We start from the raw sequence: 18,108 nt of genomic DNA, 5'->3' as shown, positions 1-18,108 counted from the left end.
GCTGTGTGCTGAGCCCCCTGCTCTAAACACTCTTTCCCATGACTGCGTCGCCTCTCACGGGAGCAATACCATCATTAAGTTTGCTGACGACACCACGGTCATAGGCTTGATAACCGGGAATGACGAGTCAGCCTACAGGAGGGAGGTCTCAAGCCTAGTGACGTGGTGTCATGACAACAACCTATCTCTTAATGTCAGCAAAACTAAGGAGATGATTGTGGACCTGAGGAGGAGGAGGAGCAGGGAGCATCAACAACACCAGCCACTACACATCGACGGTACCGAGGTTGAGAGGGTGAACGCCTTCAAATTCCTCGGTGTTCATATCAGCACCGATCTCACATGGACATTCAACACCACCCAGAAAGGCACAGCAACGGCTGTATTTCTTCAGGAGACTGAGGAAATTCAGCATGCCACCCCGCATCCTCTGCAACTTCTACAGATGCACCACTGAGAGCATCCTCACAAGCAGCATGACAGTGTGGCACGGCAACAGCACAGCCCAGGACCAAAAGTCCCTGCAGCGAGTCATCAAGAGAGCCCAAAAGATCACAGGGACAATACTCCCTTTCCTGGAGGACATTTACCAGAGAGTCCGCAGGCGGGCCCAGAACATTGTGAAAGACCCCACTCACCCCCATATGGACTCTTCACACTCATGCCGTCCGGCAGGCGGTATCGAAGTGTGAGATGCACCCCCCCCCACCCCCCACCCCCCCTTTCAGCCCACCCCCAATCTGCCCAGCCTTGACCTGTTAAAACGTGCACCTGGAACTTGATAATGTACATGCTACTATGTAATTTGCACATTTCTGTATTGCACATTTCAATTGCACTGACATAAAATTGTAATAATTGCAATAATTCTGTACTGTAATAGGTCAAGTCTACTGTTTACACTATTGTTTACATATACACTCCATTGTATTTTTTTAGTCACTTTAGTGACTGTATGTGTTGCACTCATGAATCGTGGACTGGATTCAGTGGCATATTTTAAAAGAAGATGTTTATTCTGAAAAATAATTATAAATACAAAAGTGAGTCGGCTGGCACGGCTGGTACATACAGTTGCCAACTGAAGGACCATCGCGAACTCACTATTAACGGCACCTGCCTGCGTTCTAAATTCTAAAACTAACTGCTTTCCCAAGTAAATTTAAGGAAATGATTGGTGGTGTCTGCTGAAGCAGAGATAAATATAAATCAGAGGATTTCAACATGCCACATATGCACTTTAGCTACTGCATTCACTTATTGTGGATTGTGTCATATATTTTGTTTCTTCTCTTGTTATATTGATATATTTGAGAGATTTATTTTTTATCTTTTTTTGTACATCTTGATATTTCTTTTGCTCTTTATACACGGCAAACAGAGAGGACTGTAAAGTAAGAATTTCATTGTGCAGTGCAGCTCGCTCTCTGTGCATATGACAATAAAGCCTTTGAATCTTGAATCTTGAATCTTATCGAAGAAGAAGAAGAAGGGTAGCTAGCTAGTCGCTAGCTGCTAGCTTGTGAGCTAGCTAACGTTAGTTCACGCGCTTATTGTTTGCCAAACCAAAACAGCTTGCTACCATTAGGAGACAGCACGTTATTTAACAAAACCACACATGATTAGAATTTCAACAATTTCTTTGTAATTTAATGTTCAAAACTTCGCAAAATCAATACTACTTGACTACATTTCAACCCGCTGTCATGAGTGCTTGGTTTGTTTATAAGATGCTGGGCATCTCCGTGTGCGTCACACGAATATGGATTTTTTTGAAGCAATGATGTTTAATGTAGTGTCCGACACTTTGTTCGGTCATTGCCCATATAGTTCACTATATGACAAACACTGCATAGGGAATAGTGAGTGAGTGAACAAGTGAACCATTCTGAACGCAGCTGGTCTTTGGCATTAGAGCATAAGTCGGTGATCAGGCAGCACAATCATTGTCGTCTTTTCAATCTTAAGACCTATTTCTACAGACGTGCTGTCATGTAATGATGTTTCTCTTTCCACTATTGCTCCACTGTTTGTTTGTTGGTACCCCCCACACTACCATTCCTTACCAACAGTGTCCGTATTTCACCATGCTGCTAATGCTGCTTGTTTTTGCTGTCCTCCACCGTCCTCTTTCTTGTGCAACCTTGTTTCTGTGTCTTTTGTTTGTCTTGATTGACAAGTGATATTCAAATAAAGCTATTAAAAGGTAGTATTCATAGGCATGTTGCTGTGTTAATCTGCCTGTGAGCCATCTTAGATCCTCGCAGACTCAAGGTAGCTATACGGAATCATAGGCCCTAATTATAAAATGTAGGCTATATTTGTGTACAGCAGGTTAGGGACCTACATGACACCATAATATCCTCAGCCTCCCTGCTATACATGTACATGTAAAATGCATCTCGTACATTGTGTAAATCAACAATGTTATGATAATAATAATGCATACTCATGTCATGAATATTTGTTTTTGGTGTAAGTACACTGAGGATTTCATGTCATATGCTAATGAGATGAAATAATATTGTATTACCTGAAATAATACAGTATAACTCCTGTTAGAGTTCACGTGTCATGGCTTTATCCACTGTAGGGTGTAGCCTAAAATCTGAGTGAAATGTGTTCTTATATTCTGTGCCTGCAAAAATAATTTGGTCCAAATTGGCGGCAAACTGTTTCGAGTTTAACAGCTGTTTGCTCCAACATGTGACGCTTTATGCAGATCGGCTTTGGTCTTTTGTCCATTCTCTTTGGTTGGCTTTGATTCAGTAGGAACCATGAAATGTTATGTGGGCTACATAATAGACAATGCAATAATGGATTTAATATACTGATGAAAATTTCTCTTTCTCTCTCTCTCTCCACACACACACACATGTGCGCCCACAGCAAAGCATGGAAGACTGCTGATAGAAATGTCCCCTGTATAGAAACCATACACCAAAATAGCCATGGGAATGCCCGCATCCTACACCATCTGTTGTTTCAACAGCTTAGCTCAGCTGCAACATTTAGACCGCTCCGGCCAGTTCAGGGTATACAGCTTATATATTTACCTTCCTGTGGTACTTTTCCACTTTGTTTCCAATGGGGGGCCTGTTGTCAGTCATACCACTGGGCCAGGTTCTTATGCAACCTTGGGTTAATCACCTCGCCATATTTATTTCCACTGTTACTGCGACTGAGAAGACAGTCTGAACATGGAAACAATTCAATAGGCCCAGTGTGCTTAAGTGGGCCATAAGGCAGCAGTGAATTCCCCACAGAGCAATCCATCAGCAGAAAGTTGTGAGAAAGTCATAGTTAACGTCTGTTTTCCTTTTTTTTTGAAAGAAAGAGGAGTGACTGTTTATGTGACATCACCAGAAACTTGAGACCATCATTTTGAGTAGCCCTGCCTCTTTACTGCCTTCTCCCACATGTGCTCCCCTCCCTAACCCTCTCCCTTTTGCTTGATTAGACACTCTGTCCTCTCTGCTTGGCTCCAAACACAGGCCAGCTTCAACACCACCCTGGGCCCGCAACACCTTTCATTACAGGACAATTTCCCTCTGCTTCAGAGAGTCTACTGCGCCTGGTCTTGGAGGTAGGTGACTCCATTCCTTTGGTTGAGCTGCGGTTACTGTCTTGCCACGTGGTTTTCCTACTGGAGGAGGTCTTGTTAGGAAGAGTCAAATACCAAGGGAGAAGACCAGAGCTTTGTTATAGGCACCATCTGAACTACTTGCCAATGTCTGCTCAAAAGATCCAACCTTGATCTTATTTTTTAGAACTGACCACAGTCATTAGTGTAGTGGTAGGTTACAGGTTTTGGAGACGTGTTTTTCCCAGATCTGTTCCAAATGTTTCACCAGTTTCTGAGGGTTAATTCTGATCTCTAGGAAAACCTTTTATTTTTCCAGTAAGGGGTTTCTGTCATTTATAGCAAGTTGCAATTTGGTAGTTTGAAGATGATCATTTTAATGCTCAGATGAGCTTGAGATCATGGTAGCTCCTCAACATCACAACTCAAATGCCACTATCGGCAGATTAAGTGTTTTCAACTACATGTTTATAGAGATGTGTTGCTGGCATGTGCAAAAATGGTGTAAAATATCTGATAATTGCTCTCTATGTAAGTTGTTCATGTGTATGCAATCTTTAACGTCCTCTTATCCTGATGTTTTCCTAAACTAGCGCAATGAAGAGTCAATGCACAACATATGGAAAAACCATAAAGATAAAATATGTAGAAAAGATAATGTTAGGCTTATGTTGAGGTAAACCTGAACCTTCATAGATCTTTAAAAAACCCAAATAATGAGGTAGCAGCATTACAACCTTAAAAACTACTCAGCCAAACAAAAAAAAAAGTGACAGTATTACATAAGCTGTAACTCTATACATCCCCCTGCTTGGGAAAAAAGCCAGGGGCTGTTACTCAGAAAAGGGCCTTATGATCCCTTTTTCCTTCGAGCGCATGCTGTATGTGTTCCTTCTTCCCTCTCCCAGCAAAACGATCGAGTCAACTCTCTTCCCCATAAATAAAACCTGTCTCAATTGAATATTTGGCATATATCTGGGTCCATAAATTTGCAGGGATTTTCTGCAGGAAGTTTGTTCAGCCAGTAATGGAATCTGAGTAGTCTAGTTGGACTTTTGAGCTGTTGTGGACTGGAGAGTCAAAACACACATAAACCTGTGATTCAAACAATGTGTTTTACACCAGGGCATCCTGCTCTGGCAGCGGATTTCCTAGCTGGACATACTGGGTTACAACCAGCAGTGCCTGGAAAAGCACTCTACTCCCAGCATAGTATAGGAACACTGTAAAAAAAAAAAAAAAAAGAAAAAGAATGAAAGGATGTATACTCAGTTTTTGCCCTGGTTTGTGACTTTTAGTTTAGTTTGGTTAATTTGACAATTAATGATAAAAAAAATAATTTCCATTCTGGTCCTTGGTGGATCTTTATGGTACAGCTCTACCTCATATATGATGCCCAGACATTTGATTCCCAAGGCTCCAGTGAAAGCTTAAGCTTGCATACAGAAAAGGCTCTATCATAAATAGAAGCTTTTGGTTAGAGTTATAAATGAGACCTGGGTCAAACAGTATTTGCTAATAACTCTTCAAGCTGATTGGTGTACAAGATGGGTGGGTTTGCCTGCATCAGTTCAATTCAGATAGTGTCAGGTAAGTTGCCAGTTACAGAAAACTGACTTTCAAATGCTCTCCTGTCATTGTTTATTATTTTTTTTAGCATTTATTATCTGGTATTTAAAGTAGAATATTGTCTTATGTGGAAAAATCCATCCACCTAATATGCCAAGTAGGTTTGAACAACCATTTATTAATAGTATTTGACCTCGGTCTGTTATAAAAGTTTAGTAAGAAGCTGTGTAATTTTTGGTATAAAGATTTCACCAAACCGCAGTAGGGAGTCATTCAGAGGGGAGAAATAAATAAACAGCTACTGTCTTTTGAAAAGGTAGAGAGAGAGAAAGAGAGAAACAGCAGATGGGTGGGGCAAACAAAAACAGAGACACCTACTCATGCAGAAGCCAATAGGGACTGTTGAGTGAAAGTCTGGATATGGAAAAAAATAGATGAGCATGTTGAACTGAAAGACTCCCAATTTCCCCAATCCGCCCTCCCTGCTCTGTGTGCTGAGAAAAGCCAATGACATGGTGGCAAATGGACCAATGATAAGCTTTAATCAGTCAGCGGCCACAACAGACACATGCCGAAGTTGGATGACAATACACAGAGATTTTAAAAGAGCTATGAAATGGTCTGAAATTGATTTCTGGCTTTAAAGGACATAATGCACTTACACTCATGTGTGCGGATTGTAATTTGCATTAGCAGTGTTGCACCCAATGGTTAACAAGTAAACATGTCGTCCCCCACAAATAATGCACTTGGGCCAATCATACCAACATGCATCATCCCTCCAGGTTTTGTCAAAATTGAATTACTGGTGAATCAGTTGCGGTCTTTCAAAGTTAGATCAGTGCATTTTTCAAACACAGCAACATAATGCAAAGATGCATCATCTGTCAAATTTTCATCAAAACCAGACTAGTGGAGTCTGAGAAATCACGTTTGACAGACAGACGAGCAAACTGATGGAAGGACAAAGCCTGATCCGTTGCCCCCGAACCCGCTGATTGCAGCTCATGATGTAGTTAATTTACAACATCATAACTCAAGCTTCCAAGCAAACAGACAAAAACCCTAAATGAATTGTTTAAAGTCCAGACTGAGACTGGGACAATATTGGGATAAACCCAAACTCACTGTGCAAGATGGGCATGTAAACATCTGTGTGTTTAACAAGGTATGCCATTTGATCACCTGAGCCACATGACGACATGTGAATATATCTTTTTTTTTTCCCATAAGGCAACACAAATATATGTACAATGGTCATGTATAAGCGCATGAGAACGTGAAAATGTAAATGTCCCTGTATGTCCATATGACAATGACGGGACAAAATGTCAATGTCTGAGGAAACAGCCCAGTCATGTTTGTGTTGGGGGGAGGTGTGTGTGTGTGTGTGTGTGTGTGCATGTGTGTGTGTGTGGGGTCGTCCTCAACCGTTATCAGGCCCACCGTCAGCACTGAGGCCGACAGGAACGAGATATCCAGCAACTGTTAGGGAGCCGCTGGGCCACTGGGCCTTGGCTCCGCTCCAGGCAGTGAGCTGTTTCAGCCACGTTGCCTTCTCCAGGGGTTCGGGGAAATATTTTGGCCCACCGATGCGAAAAAGAAAATTCCAATATATCACGCTGCTGGCAGCATTAACACTACCGGGAGGGTCAAGCAGTTCGTGCTTTGAAGTATTGCGGTCATTTTTATTTCATAAAGTACTTCAAAAACAGAGCTTTGGCCATCAACGCATGTTTTAAACACACACTTTTGAAACTTTGTAAGATGATTACCACAATTCAGTGGATAGAGAATGTCAAACTGAGCTGACGCCTTCTATGGATTAATGCTGAGATGCTTGTTGTTTTACGGTTGTTTCCATTGGTACATTTGGACTAAAAGTAAGCAGGAGTAAAGGCGTCCTTGGTTGAGGTGTGTACTTTGCACTGGTGACACGGGGCTGAATACAGCTGCTGAACTTTGCATAATTCACTTTCTCTCTTCATCTTTCTTATCTCTGCACTGTATGCTATCTAATAAAGCAGAAAAAACCTATAAAATAATCCCAAAATGTAACTGTTGAGCCAGATTGACATGGAGAGAAGCTTGGGATTCTGGCGGTGTTTGTAAAGTCTGCTGGATGAAACCGCTCAGATGTATAAAAAAAAAGTTATGTAAGTCACAGATAGTCCTGTTTGCTCAGCCAACGCTTGCTTGTCTCTGTTTCTCCCTGTTTACGACAAGGCAGAATTTTCCTATCACTGGGCATAGCGTTGGCATTTTCACTGTTAACCAATAGCAGTGAGGTCAATACCCTCAATATCTCACATCTTATAGATGGATGACGATATAGAGAGTGCTGATCAGGTGAAATGGACAGAAACAGTTACTTGCCCGACCATTTTGCAGTTCTGTTTATCTGAAGTTATTTTTATTATATATTTTTCTAATGCATGGATGACAGCAGTGACTTAGGAGCAAATGAGCAAGCTACGTTTACATATTGCTTGTATTTAAAGACGCCCAAGGATAGAGGGAAACTTTGTCTTTTAGAATGTTAAACTCAATGGCATGTGTAAAGAGATCTGTCTGTGTGCACGTGTATGTCTGTGTGTATGTGGTTGTGTGTGTGTGGGTGGGTGGGTGTGTGTTTCTGTTTCTGTCCCTGGGATGCAGACATATGGCCAGCATAGCCATATAAACTGACCTGACAACTCTAAATGCAGACTTTGGAAATAGCTTCATCATGAGTTTTGAAAAAAAACAAAAACAAAGATTTATTAAGCTCCTTTATCCTTTTTGTTTCTTCTTTTTCAGATTTCACCTCTCCACACCCTTTGATCCTTTTACTATTTCCCTCAGTGTGAAGAAATAAGTATCAGCCACCCTACCTGTTATAAGTATGGAGCTGCAGAAGGCGTCAAATGGTAACCACCACCATGACTTTGCCCCTTTGGAAGGAGGGTATGTTTCCTATTTGTTTCCTTGCTGGTTGTATGAATTTATGCAAAATCACAAATAACATTTCTAATAGTTTCTCTTGTCAAACACTGAAACTGACTCAATATATGAAGATAACTCTTAAGAGATGCCAATGTTATTTTAGGTTTGATTTACTCAGCGTGGAATTGTTTTCAGAAACTGTAGAACTACAGTGTGTCCTTTTTATTTGTAATGGATATTGCAGAGTCCCGCCAGAGGCAGAAAAGTTCCTACCACACAAGAGTGACGGGACAAAGAACCCACAGTTCACAGATGTGAGTATGTGAAGTTGAGCTTGACGTTTATACATAAAACCTGACTGGATGCGATGGACTTATATATTTCTTTCTGTCTTTCTTCCTGTCTTTCTGACTAAAACTGCCTTCCCATGAATGAAAATGCGTGGCGCTATAGCAATGGTCCAAAGTTTAAAATGTCAGAAATTGATTAAATATCAGCCATATGTGCTATTGCAGGTGTGCAATTGTCTGAGAATGTAAGCCCAGGTGTGAGAGGAATCTTTTGTACACTGCTAGTGGAAAGTGTGAAATTCATCACTAGTTTACAGTATATCCAACAGTAAGTGAATAGCTAAAGTTTGACCTCAACTGATTTACAATATAACTGTAATGTCGCGTTACGCAGTCTACCACTAAATCACTTTTATTGTGTCTTTAAAGTCGATGTTACAATTTTGTATTGTTGCCAGTTTGAGGGTAAAACCTCCTTCGGGATGTCCGTCTTTAACCTGAGCAACGCCATCATGGGGAGCGGCATCCTGGGTCTGTCCTACGCCATGTCAAACACCGGCATCATCCTCTTTCTGTGAGTATCACTCAGCTAGTACACACACACGTGTACAGGCCGCCAAGCAAACATATGATACAGACAGACAGGAAGACTCACACACACACACACACACACACTCACACACGTGCTCTGTACCGCAGTGGTTCCCTGAAAGGACAGTAGACAAATGAGTACATTCACTGCCATCAAGGTAAATATTACACAAGACTTGGCCAGAAAAACTTGGCAGGGAATATTTGTTTGGTTTTTTGGTCAAAATATTGGAGGTCATTTTAGTCTGTTTATATCCCCTTATGGTACACATTAACTTTGTCGACATGGCAGACCACTAAGTTGCTTTAAAAAAGATATCATTTTGAAATGTATGTGAACTTTCCACATAAGTTTAAAACAAAATAAAGAAGCTGTCTGGTGGTGTCATGTGTTGCCACACTGGTGTGAACCCTAGCACCTGGGTTTCATCCCATATTGGATTTGGAGAAGTAAATATACTGTGGTGCCAAATGCTGGACGTTGAAACATGGCCTCATCTATTTAAGGTACTGTTGGTGTGCTAGCACAGCCGTAAGTTATGATTACTTAGTTGGGAGAAAAAACATGTCAAATGTAATATGGTAGTGGCAGTCTTGTGTCTTTATGTAACTTCATAAACATGGTTGGGAGGTGACATTTATGAATGCCTACACCTATCAAACACACAATATTAATACATTCTGTTCAAGGAAAGTGCTTTTGAGGCTCCAGCAGTGTACTTGGCTGTATTATGGTGTGATCCTCTACTGCTCCACAAGCTGGTAGACATTTCAGCAGGCAAGAGCTTGATGATACAAGCTTGAATCCAAGTCCTCCAGTTGAAGGACAGTCTCTCGAATAACTTATATTGACTTAAAAGAAGTGTCAGAATTAAAGACATGAATAGAGAGCATAAAGTAGTATTTAAATTCCAGTTGAAAAATTGTCAGTAACTGTCAAACATCATAATTGACACCAAAGGACAACATCATGAGGGAGAAAGGGCAACGTTATGCAGAAAAGCAAATGAAAGTGATTTTGATATTTGAGGAGGAAAAAAATGTAATCTCATTTTCAAGTATGGTTTTCAAGAGAAGGTGACCAGAATCAGAAAGTGTTTTACGGTGATATACTATATATAGTTGCAAAAGAACATATTCATATAAATGCAGTTATTGCATTGATGTGTCAAAGATGACGGTGTCTGTGTTTTATAGGATCCTGCTGACATGCATCGCCTGCCTGTCCTGTTATTCTGTCCACCTACTGCTGCGCAGCGCAGGAGTTGTGGGTAAGGCTTCTGTAACAAGCCAGTAATCCTTAAGAAATCCAGGCATATACAGTAAAGTAGGTTGGCATATTGATGTGAACAGACACATATACCCCACAACTTGGATATCGTATGAGTCCAAAACTCATATTTAATGCTCATTCAGCTGTTCCTCTTGCGTCAGAGTCTGAATGTCCGATGCCAATTTGCTAACATTGTTCTTTCTTACTGGTCTGTCCAGGTATTCGTGCCTACGAGCAGCTGGGGCTGCGTGCTTTTGGACATCCAGGGAAGATACTAGCGGCCGTCATTATAACTCTGCATAACATTGGTGGTAAGACCCCCTTATTTGAATATGATATATTGCTTGATGTAGCTTGGTGTAAACACACTCCAGGGTTGAAATACAGTGCCTCTGCTGTAGCACTTGAAATGCATTCTTTTCAAGTGGCGTATTGGATAAAACAGTACATATTCCACTCTCATGTTCACACCATACACTATAAACCTGGTGTTGTGTATGGGTTGCAGACTGTTAGAAGTCATTGCATTGTAATACATTGGGGAAAAATGAAATATGGGACCATGTACAAGAATGGCTGTAATTAAAATTCAAGATCAAAGTAAAGCTGACAGTCTGCATGTTAATGTTGCAGTCACTGCATGAATCCACATCCAATGTCATGAGTACAAAAATCAGTGTTTTGCTGAAGTTGCTCACTGTATTTTTCCTTCCTGAGGCCATATATCTCTTCTTCCTCCCCAGCCATGTCCAGTTACCTCTTCATTGTGAAATATGAGTTACCGCTGGTCATCCAAGCCTTTCTTGGCCAGACTACAAGCTCTGAGTGAGTACTGGTAACAGCTTTGAGATCAATCTACAACAAAATGTATCCAATTGAATGATACAATTTTTTTCCCAAATGGAGTGAATATTATTTTACGATGACGTTTTTTTCTACTACCTTTTAATCCTCGATAAGAAACTCTCTGAACATGTTATGCCTTCATGAAGCAAATTTGAAACTGCCCCAATATGGATGTCATTTAGTCTGCTTATTAACATACATAGGTTATTACAAGCTATTATTTATATTAATAACCAGACTTATACTGCATTAGGATTTCATTAAAACTGTCCTTACAATACGTTAGAGATGTATTAAGTAAAGTGTTACCCAAACTTAATATAGCCTCACCAACACCAACATCAACATCATTGCTGTGAATATTAGTGTTGTTTACTTAGCTGAAGTTTTATGGCTGTTGTGTTTCACCTGGTTCAACACTCTCAGACCACAGAACCATCTGAATATCACATGAAACAAAGAGGAATTCTATTCAGAATCAGTATTCAATTTTGACAACCTGCCCCTTAGATCAAAATGGCTAATCTAATTTTACAAACCAAACTAGCCATGATTTTGATCTAACCACTACTTCGGATTCGGTGAACTTTATGTTCCAGGAATTTTGGCAACAAACCAAAAGCCAAAAACTTTGAATGCCGACCTCTTCATAATTATTCAGGTACACATTTTTATCTTTCCACAGTCCATCTTTGGGTTCCAAGTTCAGACCCACTCTGCTTTAAACCAATCTTTTAAAAATGTTTGTGTGTGCGTTTGTGTATGTGTGTGTTTAATGTCTGGTGATTTGCATCTAGGGAATGGTTCATGAATGGAAACTACCTCATCATCATTGTCAGTGTCTGCATCATCCTCCCCCTGGCCCTGATGAAACACCTTGGTATGTCACTGACCTCACTTCCTTTCAACCTCACCTTACTACTGTTGATCTTATTCTCTGCTTTCAAAATCACCAACTCCTGAAACTAAAGCTTTGGACAGTTATTTTACAATGTCTTGGCTAATGCAGGAGACAGTTAATCATTTTCTAAAGGGCCTTAAGAAAGTATTCAACTCCTGTGACTTTTTCCACATCTTGGTTTTTCTCACACAATAACCCATAATTTCAAAGTGTTTTTTTTTTATTTATTTACAAATATAAACAGGTTATCTTGGTTACACCAGTGGCTTCTCCCTCACCTGCATGGTCTTCTTCCTCTCTGCGGTGAGTCTGACCCACAGTAAAGGAAGAAAAGGAAAGAAAAGAATACTTCTTTTGTCATCAATGCCCATGTATTTTTGAAGTGAAGTTGCAAAGGTTCAAAGTTCATGAAACTTATTCAACATAACTGCCTAATAAAGTGATCGTATCGTGAGATAAGCATATTGTCCCATCCCTATAATGTAATGCAATATTATTTTTCATATGTATGTAGTTTTAGATAAAAACTGAAACATATATGCTTCCGTTTATTATAATGCAGTATTTGAATTTCCCATTACAATATCAGAATGTTGCTGAAAGGAACAGCTCACTCCAAAATGAAAATTCTGCCATTATCAACTCACCCCCGAATTTTCATTTTGGGGCGAACTGTCCCTTTAAAATGCTTAAAATAGGACTTCAGCAGTTAGCCAGAGATAAGTTACAATCGTCAGTTGCTCTATATTGTTCTGGTACCTCTGGCATCTTTATTACCACTTCCTCAACCCCTGTCACACTCCCTCAACCTCTATCCTTCTGTCATTCGCATAAAGGTCATCTACAAGAGATTCAACATCGCTTGCCCCCTGGAGGCGTTCGGCAACTACTCTGTGAACTCCACCATCCCAGAGGGCACATGCCAGGCCAAATTCTTCACCATCAACCAAGAGGTCAGAGATGAGCTCTCAGGGCTCCAAGGCACAGCCACAGAAAAAGAAAAAAGATTTCAATTTGAATTGTTTCTTTATCATCATCCCTGGTCATAGGATTGAAGTGTGCTCTGACCCCATATGGTCAGAAGCTATTTGCGGTCGGGTCATGTTACACGGGGCACCCGGTTGGCCATGTGAAGTGAAGAGTTCATGTGTAGCGTGACTTGACCCCACGTGCACAGCAGCCGAGTTTAGTTTCCCTGTCGCTTGATTTTCAGACGGCGTACACCATCCCCATCTTGGCATTTGCTTTCGTGTGTCACCCGGAAGTGCTTCCCATCTACACCGAGCTGCGCAAGTAAGACGCCGAGAAATGTTCTCGCTCTATTCAATTCATGCAACGCCACAGCACATAACAGCATCAGTGAACATTTCAGGTGAAAAATACACGCAAGTTCATTCAGAAAATGTCAATTTGTAGTGTGGATATTCCATAACACCCATATGTACACAAGTCTCCAATTTACAGTCTTCAGATTACACGATTTGAGATTTGAGAACATCATTTAACTGAAAACCTAAAAGACTCAGATGGCTCCTCGTCTGAATTGTTCATTTAGCAAAAATCGCAAGCTCAGAAATGTATTTAGTAGATGAAAATACCACATGAAATAGGACTTTAGCTTTGAAGTTACTAAATCACAATTCTAGCCGTGTACCACACAGTCCAGTCTTATTAAGTTGAATTCCAGTTAGCAGCATGTGTCATGGACAGATCTAGTATCAAAAATGTCAAAGACATCAGACACCATTGGCCTACAACAGTATATTTGCTAATATTTTTTCATTAGGTTAAAACACAAATGTTTATCCCTCATCGGTGACAAAAAGAGATAAGATGGAATAGTCTTTTAGTTTAATTCTATTCCATTTCTTTCTAAATATGACTTCTTTTTTTTTAATAAACAACTATAGCAATAGCTATATCCCTCTCTCAACATATTATGTACTGTATTCCTGAAAAGTTCTGCCGTCTTTTTCCCCTAAAGCCCAACCAAGAGGAGAATGCAGAATATTGGTAACGTCTCCATCCTCGGCATGTTCGTCATGTACCTCCTCACAGCCATCTTTGGCTATCTGACCTTCTACGGTAATGCCAACATCTCAATGAGCATCAGTCTATTGAAAGTTTAGGTCAGTTTAATGACAGTGAATGCTCACGGGGTTCTGTACCTGTGTGTGTGTGTGTGTGTGTGTGCAGAGAACACTGAGGCGGAGCTCCTCCACACCTACAGTAAGGTGGACCCCCTGGACACTCTGATCCTGTGTGTCCGGCTGGCCGTGCTGGTGGCCGTCACCCTGACTGTACCGGTGGTCTTGTTCCCTGTAAGAAAACCTCTGGCCTTCTTCCAAACATCTATCTCACACACTTTCCATCAGTGGAAAGCCGCTGAACTCTGTAGATACCTACGTTTCTTAGTACTAAACTTAAAAATACTGGCAGTCTTAGAAGTTTGGGGTCATAAGACAAGAGAATGTACAAAATATTAGGAACATCTTCCTGAGCCCCTTTTGCACAATCCACATCTCTGTTGTCTCAAACGTTGAAAATTCTTTAACTCATCTGCCTGTCTTTATGTACATCTCTTCCTTTGTGATTGATTTAATAAGGGGAATCAATAAGGGATAATGGCTTTTACATGGATTCACCACATCGGTGTACTTCATTAAAAAGAGCAAGTGTCATTATTTTGTACTTTCAGTGTATAGTGTATTTTCCCCCTGTATGTGTGAGAAAGGAAGGGGATAAAGTTGTCTTGCTTTGACTTCTGACACATGGTTCTTGACTCTGGACTGTAGGGCTCTTTGATACCTTACCCTATTTTAGCCTTGAATTGATCTGATATGCCATTATGTCATTGTATCCCTAATGTCATTTTTCTGTCAGATTCGACGTGCGCTTCTCCAGCTCCTGTTCCCAGAGAAGCCCTTCCACTGGGTCCGTCACATCGTCATCGCCCTGTGTCTGCTCTTCGCCGTCAATCTGCTGGTCATCCTCGTTCCCAACATTCGCGACATCTTTGGCATTATTGGTGGGAAACCCGCACTATACATACAGTTGTACAGTCGAAGAAAATGCTACAGTGCAGCTTAAATAAGTTTAGACAAATGTACATCAGCAGTATGAAGTCCAGGAGTTGAAAGTCAACTTGAATGAAAGATATAGTAACATAACACAATAGTCCACAAAACAGTACAAGGTAGCCAGACATCCTGTACTAGTCAACTTGATTCTAGTATCTTGCTTTGCATTTGCTTTCAAACTGGTAATTTCTGGGTAAAGTGGGGGTTCAGCAAAGACATGTTTTTGTTTATGTATTAACCTTATTCACACGGTGGCCATTTTGAACAGTCAGGGTGGGAAACTTGGAAGATTGGCATATATAGCATTACTTCAACACATAATTGAGGACTTCAGATGGTCTAACAGCTATCAAATTGACTAGTAATCTTGGAAACAACAACCACAACAATTGCTTGAATTTAATAGGGAAATTAGCTAGCAAGCTACTAGCTAGCTCCCTAGGCTAGACTCTGTAGGTATAATGGGCCATATTTATTAAAATGTGAACCTATATCCCTCTGGATTTTTGAGTTCCATTTATTTCTAATGTTTTTCAGTGGGGAATCTGTGAAATGATAAATGTTTGTATGATGTGTATTTTGGTACACAACAGGACAGCTGGGTTGTATTTGCTCGTCAAGGTAGAGTTTCACACCCCAAGTGTTCAAAATGGCCGCCGTGTGAATAAGATCAATTAAATAAGCTCATGATATAAAGTAGCTTTATCCATTATAGCCACAAGGATGCTATTTATTAGGTAAATGTTTCACAATAAAATAATGTATTGAGACTCCTCTGTGTTTCCAGGGGCGACCACTGCTCCCAGTCTGATCTTCATCCTCCCCGGTCTGTTCTACATCCGCATCGTCCCCACGGACCAAGAGCCAATGAACTCAAGACCTAAGATCCAGGTAGGTTACTGTCTCCAGATATATTTTGGAATGGTGAATAAATGTTAAACCTTGGATCACAGTGGTCCTAGTGATTCCATTTGACATGTCTTCTTCTCTGGGTTTTCAGGCTGCTTGTTTCACAGCTTTGGGCTTCATATTCATGACCATGAGCCTGACGTTCATTGGGCTGGACTGGACGAGCGGGGAGAAACGAAGCGTCGGCGGCCATTAAAGCACATCCCGAAGCCGAACAGCAAGAGCAGCCCACCGCCGTGCCCCTCCTCCACTCCTCTGTATGGGGAACAAGATTCAACTACTGCTGGAAGGCTAGACTACATTGTCAAGGGGCTTTGGTAAGACCGTTTTCACACCCGTTCAAATCAAAAGGACACTCTGCTCTTCCATGGAGAGTCTAAGAGGAACCCAGTGGTGTTCCATCCACCCAGGAAGATGTGCGCCACGGAAATTGATCACAGGTTGCGTTCCTCGATTACGCCTGAGGAGTCGAGGAACATGCTGACCATGGAAGCCCCTGAACCACTAAATGCGATTTGCCTAAAAAGAATGGAAGCTGAATCTAGGTTATGTGGTTTAATAAGAGCAATATTAACAAGCAAAGCGGGCAATTGTCCCAACGCAAAGAAATTTGATTGTTCAATTATTGGTATGTTTTGTTGGGGGGAAATTGTTTTAGTATGCGCTTTATGAAAATGCTTCAATAATACATTTCTCATCGTGACATTTCACATTCTGTTAATTGTTATTCCTGCTCCCCAGAGAGTCATATTAGGTAGCAGAACAAGATGTGTTTAGATAATTCACTTAAATTGATGACAATTTAGCAGTCTTTTCTCATTGGCACTTGAGAACAATTACACAACATCAATGAGAAGGAAATCATTGAGATATTTTCTGAGCATTTTATTTATATTCTATCATATTGCTTGATGCAAGATAATAATGTTTTATAGCCAGTAATAGTGCAGTGAGTCTGTTTTGTATGGCAGCACGATGATGATTGCTATACTTTCTTTGACACACTATTGGATTGATGGTTCAGTCTCTTTTTGCTACATTAGTAGCATCTTCTAATTCTGCAGGACAGTATTTGGCAAACTGGAAAAAAAAACATAGGCTACCAACAGCCAATACCTAACATTACATTTAAACAACTGTGAACCAAATAATTTGGTATAATTTAATTCATTCATGTGTTCTTTCTTCACACCACGTGGATATTATTTAATAAAGATTCTGAAAAATATCTTCATTGTTTATTCCAAATACATGATACCTGTCAACAGAGAAATATTTAATTTTTTTATGTAATGTAAGTCTTATTATCAACTGGTGATGCAGATGGAGGTAACACATGGAATAGCAGACAGTATAGGCAATATTAAGTAGAACACATTTGGCCATTTGACTTGAATATGCACTAAATTGATTGTTAGGAGATAACGGCCCATTTAGACAGGCTCAAAGCTAGAATGACTTGACTAGAATCAAGGGAGGAGCATTATGAAGGGGTGAGACCCAGTCCATTTGTCGGTTGCTAACATCTTAGGCATGTGTGCCAAAGCATTACTGTTATACCGTTATCATTGCCAGGGTATTCCATTTTCAATAAAGAAATGGTTGTCAGTATTACCAAGGTATTGCTTTAATGTCTCTTCTTTTCCTTTCCTTACAAATTACAACTTATAATACTGATGTGGAGTAGTTTTTCACCAGTTGGGTGGAAGACCTGAAAGTACAGCAGCTTTAATAACTGGCTACTTCTATCATCCAAATGGAGTGGATAGGGACCAGAAATTCATTTATTCCATGCTGCCTGTCTGTCTTTCTATTTATCTTATTTTTCTCTCTATTCGTTTCTGCTCAAAACGCCTTTTGCCAGTATGTCATTGTTAATAATGTATTCTTAAGTGACCTGTCTGTAAAATCAAGGTAAAATAAACCATTTTAAAAAATGCAAAAAAGGCAAATTTTATTGGGTGCTACGTGAACATTAGTGTGGAAACTCTGTCTGAGGTCCACAGCATCCCCCCAAGAAATCACTATACACCTGCAGAGGCTACATGAGGGGGACAGACAGAGCAGAGAGGTCCTGACTGTCAGCACTTCCTCACACTGTTGTTCACCTCCTGCTTCCTCTGTCTTTCACCGTGAGACTC

The 18,108-nt window shown here is 40.5% G+C and overlaps 1 protein-coding gene across 2 annotated transcripts; it reads left to right on the top strand.

Annotated features, from left to right (window-relative positions):
* The first annotated feature begins 3,458 nt into the window (after positions 1 to 3,458).
* slc38a5b (solute carrier family 38 member 5b) lies at positions 3,459 to 17,884 on the top strand. Of its 2 annotated transcripts, none has more exons than XM_071900614.2 (16): positions 3,459 to 3,586; positions 7,997 to 8,098; positions 8,322 to 8,391; positions 8,826 to 8,941; positions 10,156 to 10,229; positions 10,450 to 10,542; positions 10,975 to 11,056; positions 11,875 to 11,957; positions 12,223 to 12,281; positions 12,815 to 12,931; positions 13,192 to 13,271; positions 13,963 to 14,063; positions 14,175 to 14,299; positions 14,862 to 15,006; positions 15,846 to 15,949; positions 16,059 to 17,884. In XM_071900614.2, the coding sequence occupies exons 2-16, from the start codon at positions 8,037 to 8,039 to the stop codon at positions 16,161 to 16,163; spliced, it is 1,416 nt and encodes a 471-aa protein (XP_071756715.1). In that variant the 5' UTR covers positions 3,459 to 3,586; positions 7,997 to 8,036; the 3' UTR covers positions 16,164 to 17,884. The 2 variants fall into 2 exon arrangements, with proteins under 2 accessions (XP_071756715.1, XP_071756707.1); XM_071900606.2 differs by having other exon boundaries at positions 3,460 to 3,586; positions 7,952 to 8,098.
* Positions 17,885 to 18,108: the final 224 nt, after the last annotated feature.

Source organism: Centroberyx gerrardi, chromosome 14 (assembly GCF_048128805.1).
Source record: "Centroberyx gerrardi isolate f3 chromosome 14, fCenGer3.hap1.cur.20231027, whole genome shotgun sequence".
NCBI lineage: Eukaryota > Metazoa > Chordata > Actinopteri > Beryciformes > Berycidae > Centroberyx > Centroberyx gerrardi.
Note: the sequence above shows the minus strand (reverse complement) of the source record. Positions and strands in the feature narration are given on the sequence as shown.